The 14,412-nt window shown below is 36.4% G+C and overlaps 1 protein-coding gene across 1 annotated transcript in view; it reads left to right on the forward strand.

Annotated features, from left to right (window-relative positions):
* GUCY1B1 (guanylate cyclase 1 soluble subunit beta 1) overlaps positions 1 to 14,412 on the forward strand; it is a 76,575-nt gene that overhangs the window by 43,697 nt on the left and 18,466 nt on the right. Inside the window, exon 5 of the mRNA XM_072621346.1 lies at positions 8,639 to 8,836. Coding sequence (XP_072477447.1) covers positions 8,639 to 8,836 — 198 coding nt within the window. The remainder of the gene's footprint in view (positions 1 to 8,638; positions 8,837 to 14,412) is intronic.

The raw sequence follows: 14,412 nt of genomic DNA on the forward strand, positions 1-14,412 counted from the left end.
ACTATAGAAGGTTACTTTCTTGGTGAACAGGTATTTCCTCCCTTCCTTTCTGATGAGGAAGAACAATGCTTACCATCAGGGAAAGACACAGAAGTCAAGGCCTCTGTATCCCAGCCCACTCAATGGGCTCAGGCCATGGAAGAGCTCAAAAAGGATTTTGAAAATCAAGTTAGAGAGGTGGAGGAAAAACTGGGAAGAGAAATGAGAGAGATGCAGTCAAAGCATGAACAGCAGATCAGCACCCTGCTAAAGGAGACCCAAAAAAATGCTGAAGAAAATAACACCCTGAAAAATAGGCTAACTCAACTGGCAAAAGAGGTTCAAAAAGCCAATGAGGAGAAGAATGCTTTCAAAAGCAGAATTAGCCAAATGGAAAAGGAGGTTCAAAAGCTCACTGAAGAAAATAGTTCTGTCAAAATTAGAATGGAACAGATGGAGGCTAATAACTTTAGGAGAAACCAAGAAATCACAAAACAAAACCAAAAGAATGAAAGAATGGAAGATAATGTGAAATATCTCATGGGAAAAACAACTGACCTGGAAAATAGATCCAGGAGAGAAAATTTAAAAATTATGGGACTCCCTGAAAGCCATGATCAAAAAGAGAGCCTAGACATCATCTTTCATGAAATTATCAAGGAAAACTGCCCTGAGATTCTAGAACCAGAGGGCAAAATAAGTATTCAAGGAATCCACAGAACATCGCCTGGAAGAGATCCAAAAAGAGAAACTCCTAGGAACATTGTGGCCAAATTCCAGAGTTCCCAGGTCAAAGAGAAAATATTGCAAGCAGCTAGAAAGAAACAATTCAAGTATTATGGAAATACAATCAGGATAACACAATATCTAGCAGCTTCTACATTAAGGGATAGAAGGGCGTGGAATAGGATATTCCAGAAGTCAAAGGAACTAGGACTAAAACCAAGAATCACCTACCCAGCAAAACTGAGTATAATACTTCAGGGGAAAAATTGGTCTTTCAATGAAATTGAGGACTTTCAAGCATTCTTGATGAAAAGACCAGAGCTGAAAAGAAAATTTGACTTTCAAACACAAGAATGAAGAGAAGCATGAAAAGGTAAACAGCAAAGAGAAGTCATAAGGGACTTACTAAAGTTGAACTGTTTACATTCTTACATGGAAAGACAATATTTGTAACTCTTGAAACTATTCAGTATCTGGGTACTGGGTGGGATTACACATGCACACACGCACATGCACACATACATAGAGACAGAGTGCACAGAGTGAATTGAAGAGGATTGGATCATATCTTAAAAAAATGAAATCAAGCAGTGAGAGAGAAATATATGGGAGGAGAAAGGGAGAAATGGAATGGGGCAAATTATCTCTCATAAAAGAGGCAAGCAAAAGACTTATTAGAGGAGGGATAAAGAGGGGAGGTGAGAGAAAAACATGAAGTTTACTCTCATCACATTCCACTAAAGGAAGGAATAAAATACACACTCATTTTGGTATGAAAACCTATCTTACAATACAGGAAAGTGGGGGGTAAGGGGATAAGCAGGGTGGGGGGGATGATGGAAGGGAGGGCATGGGGAGGAGGGAGCAATTTGAGGTCGACACTCATGGGGAGGGACAGGTTCAAAAGAGAGAATAGAAGTAATTGGGGCAGGATAGGATGGAGGGAAATATAGTTAGTCTTATACAACATGACTATTATGGAAATCATTTGAAAAACTACACAGATTTGGCCTATATTGAATTACTTGCCTTCCAAAGGGAGGGGGTGGGGAGGGAGGGAGGAAAAGAAGTTGGAACTCAAAGTTTTAGGAACAACTGTTGAGTACTACTCTTGCCACTAGGAAATAAGAAATACAGGTAAAGGGGTATAGAAAGTTATTTGGCCCTATAGGACCGAGAAGAGGATGGAGACAAGGGAAGAGAGGGATGATAGAGGAGAGAGCAGATTGGTGATGGGGGCAATTGGAATGCTCGGTGTTTTGGGGTGGGGGGAGGGTACAAGGGGGGGAGAAAATTTGGAACCCAAAATTTTGTGAAAATGAATGTTAAAAGTTAAATAAATAAATTAAAATTAAAAAAAAAATAAGGACTCATTCATTTAGGAGTTAGGACTTCAATCTGTCTGTCTAGATGCCTGGTGTCAGGAAAATGGATCAAATCACTCTCAGTCCTATTTTCCTTTTGAGTCTGTAAACTTATTTTTGGTTTACATATTTAAATAGAGAATCTGTTTTTTCCCGGAAACATCCTGAATCTTTCACACATTTCTTGATGGCATAAGAAACTTTCATTTGGTTGTCCTACCACTAAAAATAGTATCTTAAATCTGTAACTAGAGTGCAGTTTCCCAGGACTTGAGAAATCATTCTCATCTATAATTGGTGGGTAGGTCAAAAGCCATATTGAACTCATGAAGAGCAATAACTCTGAGTAAAAAAAAAAATATTAAATCCCTTTGGCTTATGGGCGATGCAGGAAAAATCAGAGCAAGCCACTGAAAAATTTAATAGAATTTTAGAAGCTGACCTGCTGGGTTTCAAAGGATGACCAAAATGCATGTGCTTGCTCTCTATTTTATTTGTTTCCAAATTGAAGTAGTTGTGAAAACTTCAGCAGTTATGAAATGGGGGGAACTTCTGAATATTTGCAGTCTAATCATTACTAACCATCCATTTGAGCTGCATTTGGTTAGCTTTGAGTTTATTTCAAGACTAGTTTGAAAACATGAATATATGTATGTGGGTGAGTCTTTTTAATTAGCCACCCTGACCACTTCCCTATAAATAAGATTCTTTTTTTGACTGATAAGATTAGGACTTCCAAAAGTTAAAATGCTATTTATTTTGATATAAAAGTATTATTATTTGCAATCTGGAGGTAGAACTGTTAGTAGCTACTCTGATAATAATGGATTGTATTATAGGCAATGTTGTTAACATGGAATGGAGTTTCTCTTTGAGACTTGATGAGAGAATCCTGTCTATGTTTAGAATCTGTTTCTGTAGTCTTTAAAGCTCCTAAAAGCATAATGTAGCAGTGATTGTGGCAGAAAGAGGTGGTCAAATGTAATAGAATCGAATTCTTTATTTTTCCCATGATAGTCATCTCCATAATATGAGGAGATGGAGGAGGAGAAAAAGCCAAGACAGAGATAGACAGAGGCAGGAAGGGAGATTAAAGGTAATTGTTACTGAAAAAAATCTCAAGAGTGCTTTTATATGAGGTTGTACCTAAAGGAAATCAATACTGCGCTAAAGTGGTGTTATTTCTTATGTGCACAAGGCAATTACTTTATTTGTCCATTTAATTAATGGCAAACTCAATAAAACATTTGATATTCTGAGGTTTGGTTGCCACAGATGACAATAAAATTTAGCACTGTCTCTTCACATCTTAGAGCAATTTACTTTTAGGTGGTAATGTAATACAATAACCCAAGAGACAAGCATTTAATAAGGGATGACTATTTGCAAGAGAGTTCTCTAGGCTCTGGAGATATGTCTGAATGGAAAACAGGCCCTTCCTTCAAAAAGTTTAGGTTCTATGTCTAATTTTCTAATTGTAATTACCAGGAATTATGAAATAATGTAATGTCAGTATCTTTTGCATAATAGACCTGATCACTTCAGTTCGCTACAGCTCATCTCCTTATTCTGTCCACAAATTCTAATGAAAGGAGAAGCTAGTTTTATTAATCAAGATACCTAGTGGGAAATGTTCCTGGCATGTCATCTTTCTTGTTTGGGTATGAATTGTTCATAGGAAAATACATGTAATGTAGAAGAAGGTCATTTATATGTAAGTGATACATAAAGAATAACATACCTCACTGGTAGCTACATGGCACACTGGATAGAGTGCTGACCTAGAGTCAGGATATCTGAGTTCAAATCTATTCTCACATACTTACTAGCTGTATGATCCTGGGCAAATCACTTAACTTCTCCTTGCCTCAATTTGCTCATCTGTAGAATGGAGATAATAATAGCACCTACCTCTTGGAGTTGTAATGAAATATTTTAAATGAACTTTGTAAACCTTTATGTGCCACATAAATGCTAAATTTTAATACTTCAATATTTCAAAAAGTTCAGAATTTCATCATTGTGGATATGACAATTTCAGCATCCCCATGTCTCAGTAGGCAGTCTTCATGAGTTGCTGTGCTCCTCTCTTCCTTGCAATAGTCATCACCTGTTAATAAGTCCTCTAGTTGTGAACCTCTCTGACCTCAGCTAGGCTCGGAACCTCACTCAAAGCCAGAGAAAGACCTCTGCTGGCCTAATGTTCAAGAAGATGGGGGTCATCTCATACCATTATAAGGCAACTGAGTAGAATTTTATTGGGAAGACTTAAATATAATCCTTTTTGATACTAGAAAGGCAAGATCTTCAATTTTTTAATGGTGGATCATTTGATATTTGATATACTTGAGCCATTTCTCTGTCTTTTCAGGAAGATAATCAGCTTCACCTGTCTGAACCACATTTTCCTTATTTGTAAAGTGTGGACAGGAATACAGGGCTGTAGTGAATGAAGCACTTTGTAAAACCTTAAATGTGAGCTGCCACATATGGAATATCATAGAATGAGGAATCCAATTTATATAGCACCTTACCTGGATCTTTTCTTTAAACAGATAGACTTTGTATCTGTTTGTGTATATGTTTGTGTGTGTCCAAATATATGTATGTATGCGTTCCATACGCCCTTCTTCACCCTTAGATTGCAAGGTGCCGGATGATTGTGGTAGGGTCATGCGGCTTTGTATTACCACTACCTAGACCAGGGCAAGGTATCTTGTAAAGACCTAATACATGTTTTTGAAATTGAATAGAATCCTACGGCTACTCTCTTATGATGAGAGGACTCAGATGCTTTAAAGAAACCCTGAAGCCGCATGAGCCTCACTGGGTGATTTAGGATGTGTAAGAGGAAACAAAAACTACAACTTCCTCCCTACCATTTTCTGTGTATAAGAAAGAAGAGGGGTAAAAAAATCTGAGAATTGTGGCTAATTACTGTAACCCCTACCCCAGCTCTTCTTCTTCCAAACTTAAAGTCTGAGATTATATAGTTCTAAGAAGATGGGATTAAACAGTCAAAGGGAAGATTGCTTGCTCCCCCCAGTCAAGTGTAATATTATGAATATTTAGGGATGAATAAAGAACCAACATAGAGAATAACGGTGCCCTCCTATTCTGTTGCAACAGCACCCTCTGGTGGCAATGAAGAGTAAATAAAGCATTTATTGAAAAGGGGTTTAGTCTTTTCTTTACGGCGAGCAGATATTTTGGGAATAAAGAAACACTGCCCCTAATATGGAAATATTCAAAAAAAATTGACTCCATCAAGCACTTCTTTGAAATGTTGACTTGTTGATGAATATGTTAGGATGGTGGGAGAGAGAGGGAAATTACACCACATTATTGGAAGTAGCAGGGCATCCATGTGATTACCTAAGCTTACCTTGAGAAAAAAAAAATGTGCTGCTTATTTCGCTAAGGTGAGATCTATTTGTCTAATTGGAGACAAGACCTTATTATAATTTCAATGTGTCATATTTCCAGTGACTAGAGGGAGAGGGAAGGTGGAATCTTCATAGCAGACCTTAGAAAATCAACTTCACCTGTCTGAACTGCATTTTCTTAATGTGTGAAGAGTGTACAAGGAATACCTATCTTACAGGGTTATATGAAGCACTTTGTAAAACCTTAAATGGGAGCTTCCATATATGAAATTTCGTAAAATCAGAGGCATCTAACCATATACCTCCATCATACAGTGGCCCTGTTTTATCTAAAATAGTCTCCATTCTGTTTCACTGTGTGCTACACAGACACAATGGAATTTACTTGGGTCCAATCATGAAGTATTGTGATGATATGCTTGTCTGGTATAATTGCTACCAGAATTTTGTTTTCTCCATTTTCATTTCTTTTGAAAAATCTCTGCCCCTTACAAAAAAGTGAGAAACAAAATGTGTACCCAAGAATTGAGAGATGGTGAACAAGTAGTGATATGTGAAATAATTGAATATCATTGTGCTATAAGAATTGTAACTATGGAGAATTCAAAGAAGCATAGGAAGAGGTATGAAGTGATTCAGAATAAAAAGCATTGTATTATGTTAGTTAAAACATCCGCATATACAATCACATATCGTTATGTATTCTTATGTATGTATGTGTTATGCACATGTATATACATTTATATACATATGCATACATGTGTGTATACATATGCACATATTTTGTGTACATGTGTATATACATGCATGAATCACTCATGAAGTGATTCAGAGTAAAGAGCCAAAAATTATCATTCTCTCTTTCTCTCTCCCTGTCTTTCTACACATACACACTCATACACACACCCCCCCAACGACTAAAACCACAGTTGAGAACCAACAAACTCCAGTCAAATAAAATAATCGCCTCATACTCTCAAAATTAAAAGACATATTCTTCTTTTTAGGTAACAATAAAATAATCCAAATGTTTGTAGGAAAGTGTCCATTGTGACAAAACAATAGGTATCAATAACATTTAAAAGAAAAAATGTCAGCACAATAATGATTTAGGTATATCTCTTGGGTACGTAAAGTTTTCATACACTTTATGTTACAACTTAGCAAATAAATGAATTATACTTAGTTTTTGTTTCAAACTTAATTGGTCCATGGTGTAACTGTTATTGCATCTTGTATCATGTTTGTATATGTATCTATAGTACCTACATAACTCATATAGTTACATAGTTGGGGTTTAATAAATACTTGTGGAAATACTTTTCCTCCCAAGAGGAGGGGTAGATGGGAGGCAGATATAATATGTTTTTAAATATTGAAAAATTAATTTTAACATTTTGGAAAAAATAAAATAAACTAATACTTGTTGATTGATTGGAGGGAAGGTCGATGGAAAATGAAATTTCTCAAAAATGTTAGAAATTTAGAAGTCCCATACATCTCATCAGGAAGTCAAACTTCTTTCACCCTCTGATACCTCGGATACAGGCATATAAATCAACAAATAACTTCATATGTGTGTGTGTATGCGTGTGTGTATTGTGTGTATTATATACATATATATGTATGTATGTATTTGTATATGTATATATATGAGGATTATTCATTATTGAGCGTCCTTCGCTGTGAACATTAGCCAGTATTTGATAGTCAGCACTTAAATGGATCTCTGGCTTTCTAGCTTTGGATGTTGCCTCCAAGGAGGTGCAGGTCACAAGCCATCCATACCTGTCCATCATATGCAACATATGCAGAGGCATCTAGGTGGTACAGTGGATGGGGAGCTAGACCTGGGGTCAAGAAGACACATTTGGCCTCAGACACTTATTAACTCTGTGACTCTAATTAAGTCAATTAATTTCTGTTTACGTCAGTTTTTTCAACCTATAACATGGAAATAATAAAAGCACCTACCTCACAAAATTGCTATGAAGATTCAATGAAGTAATATTTGTAAAGTGCTTAGCACAGTGTCTGGCATGTAGTAGGTACTTTTAAAAAATGCCTGTTTTTTTCTTCTTTTTTTTCCATCTACCCATGTAAGTTTGCCCTAGTGGCTCTGCCTAAAAGTGCTGGAGGCTTTCCTTGTTTTTTCAAGGGTACCAATAGAACAGAAGCTATCCACCATACCACCCTTCACCCTACCCATGTAACCCATATGGCATACATTTCCTTGATTAGATCTTCCATTTGGTACCAATAAAATAGCAGCATCCACCTATCATCCTTCACCCTACCCATGTATCCCACATGGCGTACATTTCCTTGATTAGATCTTCCATTTGGTACCAATAAAACAGCAGCTATCCACCTATCATCCTTCACCCTACTCATGTAACCCACATGGCATACATTTCCTTGATTAGATCTACTATCCTTGCTTCTCTTCGAAGTTCCTTATTTATTATATGTTGTAGCCTATTTCCCCCCCAATGGATCCATTGCCAAAAGGATATATGATATTAGTTAATAAATACACATATTGTTAGGCATATTCATGTGGCATATATCCATGTCTACACAGCTGCTTATACTTTAGGCATGTCTTTTTTTAAAAAATAAATTTTTCATTAGCAAACTTAAAATTGAACCAAACTTGCTCAGTAACTAATTACCTTTAAATTAATTTGAATGAATAAAAATATCATCATAACTTTTTAGTTATCCCCAAATATCCACCAAAATTCTTGGCTTATCGATTCATCTCATTCACATTTCCTTTTGTGTGATCAAAGTCAAGTGTGTAATCTCATCTTCTGATTCTGCCTTTTTTCTTTGTGTTATTATAATGATGTTTCCAGACTTCTTTTTAAATCAGAACTACTTTTCACTTAGTACTCAAGTGGGAGAAATCTTATCTTGTTATTCCTCTATGGGGTTTTGTTTCTTTTTTTTTTTTTTTGTCAGCACCATCCTTGTTTGTTTATCCTGCCTCTTAAGTCCACTTCTGTCATGCTCATAAGTCATGCTTCACTAGTGATTTGCAGTATACAAATATCCTTATGAAGAAAAGATGTGCTATGTGAGTATTCACACTACAGTTATGCTGAGGCTGAATTCCATTCTTTGTGTAAACCACACCCAAGTCTGATGCTTTCATTCCTGTTTTCCTTCTCCCTCCAGAACCTTGATGCTCTCCATGACCACCTTGCTACCATCTATCCAGGTATGCGTGCACCTTCTTTTAGGTGCACTGATGCAGAAAAAGGCAAAGGACTCATTCTTCACTACTACTCAGAGAGAGAAGGACTACAGGATATTGTCATTGGTATCATCAAAACTGTTGCCCAACAGATACATGGCACTGAAATTGACATGAAGGTAATATTTGGGGATAGGAGTTATTTTGAGTGTGGATGGCAATTAGCCTACCGGAATAGTAAATGAGCTGGTAATATATGGAAGTAATGGCATAGATAATACAGAATCCCAAATAAAACAGCAGTTTTCTCTATTTATATTTGGGATGAATGAATTTCATTTTGGGGTGAAAGAAAGGAAGATAGAAGGGAAAGGGATAAGAAGGGGATGATAGGAAAGAGGGCAGATTGGAGGAAAGGATAATCAGAATACATGCTATCCTGGGATGGGGGGGAGATGGGGAGAAATTTTGAAATTCAAAGTTTTGTGGGAGTGAATGTTGAAAACCGAAAATAAATAAATTTATATGAAAAAAGGTTATGGTAAGAGCTGGTAAGGGGAAACATGGAAGTAGATAATTTATACTTTTGATTAGGATTGGTTTAAAGGCAATATCAAATTTCATTTTAAGCCCCAAGAATATACTGGCTGAAGAGACCAATCTAGTAGGAGAAATTAGCTTAGCACATTATATTAAGTGAATTTGTCTCTGCCTATGGATCTGTGAATCATAGGGTTGTAGATTTAGATGGAGGAGGATGTTATTTAGTCCAACTCAACATGATACAGTGAGATGACCCCTGGTTGTACAGTCAGATGGCCTGGGATCAAATTCTGCTTCAGAGCTTACTATTTGTGTGACCACTGGCAAGTCCCTTAACCTCTTTAGGTCTCTCTAAAAGGTGGTATCCAGGCATGTAGCTGCTAAAATTAGACCTGAAGACAAAAATACCTGAGGCCTGTTGATGCTGTTGGATCAACTTTTTGTGTGCACCCTTCCTAGTTATCCTTTCCACATGTGAACCCACTTTGGTACTGTATGACAATAATTCTCAAGTTTGTAGATTTATCTGAGTCATACTGTGCCTAAGTAGGTGAAGAGATAGCCTTCTTAATGCCTTCCATATCTTCATGGAAACTCCCATAGGTAATTGTAATATGAAATTTTAGTAATCTGCTCTAGCCTGAATGGAGAGAAGAATAAAACACTATTAAAAAGAATGCCTCTCCATTAAAGGTCCTTGAAGATTATGTCATTGAAGTGAAAATATTGACAGACCCCACCAAACAGGAAAGGCTGTATGCATAGACATGACAACTGACTACACATCTGTTCTCCATGGGATAGCTTAGTTAAGCATAGAGTCTCATCGTCAGCAGGTGGGCCACCAATGGTTGAATGTTTTTGACCACAACTATAATGAAGCTATCTATTACAATCTTTGATATCATTAAAAGGGTTGTAGTCTTTATTGGTTGAAGTAGAATCTTTATTGATGGGTCCTGACAGATCTTTTTAAGTATTAAAGGAAGTAGGAAGATGTGATACATCAGCATAGAAAAACTAATCAGAAGGTCCTTTGATCACTGGCAGAATCATAAGATGTAAGAAGTAGTTCTGCATAAACCTACAAGTCAATTAGAACAGTGAATTAGAGCAATGAAAGCAGTGATAGGTTTTAGACTGTGGATCCCTGGCAGTCGTAGGTGACAACATTCCAGGAGGACCTGGGTTTGAATCCTGTCTACCACATACTATTTGTGTGGTACTGGGCTGGTGATTTCACTATTCTAGGCTTCATTGTAGTCATTTAAAAAATTGTATTAGATGCTTTGTAAGGTTTTTGTTATTATTGTTTTGTCTTTGTTATGTGCGTGTCTGTATTTGGGTTTGTTTTTTTTTTTTTTTAGTTTGTTTTTAGCTCTAACTCTATGATCTTTAGTGTTAACTTGCTTGTAGCTTTCTGGTGTTGCAGACTGGTTCTTTAGCGCTAGTCTCTGTGACTGGTCACCAGTACCATATGGAATATAAAATTGGCAAATCTGGGAATCTGTGAGGCAGTACTGAAATGCAGATGACCACTTCTAATGAACTAGTGGATAGTCACAGATCGTAGACATTTATTTAGCTCATCCTTTATGGAAATCAAATTTGTTTTTAAATAGATTACTACAGCAGCTGGAGTCAAATGAAAAATAAAAGACCACTATTGCTATCTGTGTATATCCTGATTAAATAAGTAAGAGCATAGGGCCCTGGAACTTCACATTTATATATTTGGGGCTTCATTGTCTTTGTCTTATGCATTCAATTACTATTGTTCTAAAAGTATTATTTTATTGACTTAAACTTACTGTTTCAGTGAAAAAATGTTCTACTTAGATGGAGGAAAAACTCAAAAAATTATCACATGTTCATTTAAAACTCTGTATCTTGGAAAACCCTGAATTCTGTTCCCCCTTTGGATTTTGTAGGGGCATTAATTGAATTGTCAATTTTTCTTGACTCTGGTGTGGTACAGAAAGATGTTCTTGGTGCTGGCTCCCTTTTTCCATTTATCTTCAGCTCTTGTATACTTAACATAATCTGTAAGGCTGAGCATATTCATGATTATCTAAAGAATATCCTTTTTTTGTACAGAGGAAAGAAAAACATGTTTGCCCTAATTGGAACAATGTAACTTTAATTCAATTCCAAATATAAAAATGTCAGTGAAAGTGGCATCTTCCACTTTGACATAGCCTTGGAATGGTATGCACATGATTCTTGGTCATCTGTCTGTGCTTGGCACATAGTAACTGCTTAATAATTGCTTATTAACTGACTATAATCATGGAGGGAAGTGGAGATGCGGCTATTGCAAAACATTAGAAGGTCCAAAGAATATTAATGTTGAGCCCTCAGTGTCTTCCATATTAAACTCTGATCCCTTAAGCCTCCAACTTAGGCACAAGCATGGCTTGGTGGAGACTGTTTCAGTTAACCCCTGATTTTTTCTTTCCCTCTTCTATTTATTACTTGTCTCTGCCTGTTCTGGACCACCAGCAATGCACTTTCTGTGGTTAATTTATAATGGGTCACAGAATATACAAATTTAGAAGCAACACTGCAAGATCATTAGAATTGAGAAACACTATGGTGTGGTAAAGAGTACTGTGTTTGGAATACATCGGCTTGGGTTCAAATCTTGGCTGTTTCATTTACTTCCTTTGTGATTTGGGGAAAATCATTTAACTCCTCTGGGTCTCATTTTTGTTCTCTATAAAATGAGGGAATTGGATGAGGTGACCTCTATGAGTGTCTTCCAATTCTATATTGATGGTACTACTAAGGAAAAGCTCATGCTCAGCCATTCAGGAAGACACTTGATGGTTGGTTTGACTTTCAGCATGTGCCTCACCACATAATCAATTAGTTAGCTAGATACTTAACATCACCTCTCGTCTCCAACCTGGGGCCTTAGGGAAATGCACCCAAATAAAGAGGATAATTCTCCTTTATCACAATCAAAACTCAGTTCACTGCACAGAACACTCCCCAAGTCCACACCCGATCCTCCTGCCTTTATATAACCCTCAGAAAATCACAGTGAACTAACAGTATAATAGCCCTAGAAAGATTTCACATCTAGGCCTTGGAAGAATGATGAGAGCAATTTTTTCCTCAAGTTAAATCAAATTTTAAAATTATTTCCTTTATTATTGTTCTGACTTTTCAATTACCTAAGCTAAATAGGCACAGGTGCTTGCCAACCCCAGCAAGGAAAAAAAAAAGTAGCTTGAAATCTCTGAAAGCTAGTAATTTATCAAAATTTGCATGGCTGTTGCTATGGTAATCAGAGCCTTAGACATGGGAGGATGACGTCAGAAGAATTCCACTTGATTACCGGCTTTGCCAGGGTAAATGCTGAAATCTTATTTATTGCACATTTCACATCAAGTTTGTCTCCTAAAATATTTGTTAGATATTGGAATATAAAAATATATAAATTGGAATGTAAAAAGGGCAGCATCCATGATAGAATGGAACAAGCACAGGCTGTTGAGTTAGGAGACCTGGGTTCCAATTCCATCTCTGACATTCTCTGTGTGACAGTGCTTGAGCCCCAATTTTCTCATCTGTAAAATGAGGGGGTTGAGCTACATGACCTCAGGAGTTGTTTCCAGTTCTAGATCTATAATTCTAACTCTGCAAATTTCCTCAATTATTCATATGATAGTTATCAAAGGGCACTATACATCTATCACTTTTGCTGTTGAGTTGTTTCAGTTATATCCAACTCTTCATGACCACATTTGGGGTTTTCTTTGGCAAAGATGCTAGAGTGGTTTGCCATTTCCTTTTTTCAGCTCAATTTACAAGTGAGAAAACTGAGACAAATAGAATTAAGTGACTTGCCCAGAGTGATGGCTAGTAAATGTCTAAGTGCAAATTTGAACTCAGGAAGATGTGTCGTCCTTGACTCCAGGCCCAGAACTCCATCCACTACATTACCTAGCTACCCCATTATCTGCCTATACGCTTTCTTAAATTCACTAGATCACTATGCATCCTTCCTTTGTTTTAGTTGTGTAGACCTGACCGTAGTCTGATTTTGGAATACTTGTTTAACCTCTAGGTGTTCACTTCTTTAAGTGTATAACACGAATAAAGATACTCATTATTTGATTTTAGTCAATGGAACATAGCGAGACTCATTTTCCAAATGTTCCTTTTAATAGATGACATACTACTAATAATAGTGGGTCCTGGGATTAATACAGTGCATCTCAGTGAGATCCTTGGCCACTTGAGAGAGAATAAGCCAACAATCCACATGGGGAAAAAAAACAAGAATATAAAAGGCCTATTGCCCAAAACTATGACATGAATTTGAGTGGAAAACCCATTGAGCATGTCTATATATGTATAAATACATTGCAGAAAGATAATGAACTGAGTGCAGAATTGAATAGGAGGAAGAGATTTGGGAAATTTCACTGATCTGTCCTGGATTCCAAGCTGCTCTGTCATCGAAACCCACATTTCAATGGCAGTATTACTTTGGGTGTGTGCTATATGACTTTAAATCACATAACATTGTAGTCTCAGAAGAATCAAAATTGTAGGTGAATTAAATGACAGTAGGTGGCAGCATATTTCCAGAGATTTGAGAAGTACTAGAAGTGTCATTTTTAATGGTTTGCTAAAGTAGGAAATAATTGGACAATCCGACTTGCATCGTAACTCCTCTAGTTACTAAAAGAATAGAGTAAGGCTTCCAGCATGGAGTGAGTAGATTCTCTGCGGAGATTTTACAGGAGGAAAAAAATGGACAAGAATTGCGCAGGATAATAAGTACTGAAAAGAACCGAAGTTTATGAAGAAACACAGGCAAGCCAGTGAGTATGACTTACAAAACCATCTCATTGACTAGAATAAAAGAATGAATCAAAATGAGATATTTCTAAAGCACTTTGCAAACCTTGAAGCACTATATAAATTAAAGTGCTGTTATTTTTTTTTACTAGTTCTCATGCATTCAGGTAACATTTATTACATGAATATTGAGTGCAAAATATAACCAATACTGAAATCCTTGAATAATTAATAATACTTATTAGTTCTTGCCCAAAGTCATACTTATCTCCATAACTTCAGAACAATAAAGTTATGCTAAGAAAGAAAATAATTTTTTAGCTTTTCATAGTTGATTTTCTATAATAGTACCAACTTATAAATATTTTTGATTAAGAATTTTTAAATAGGTAATAAG

Source organism: Notamacropus eugenii, chromosome 6, assembly GCF_028372415.1.
Source record: "Notamacropus eugenii isolate mMacEug1 chromosome 6, mMacEug1.pri_v2, whole genome shotgun sequence".
NCBI lineage: Eukaryota > Metazoa > Chordata > Mammalia > Diprotodontia > Macropodidae > Notamacropus > Notamacropus eugenii.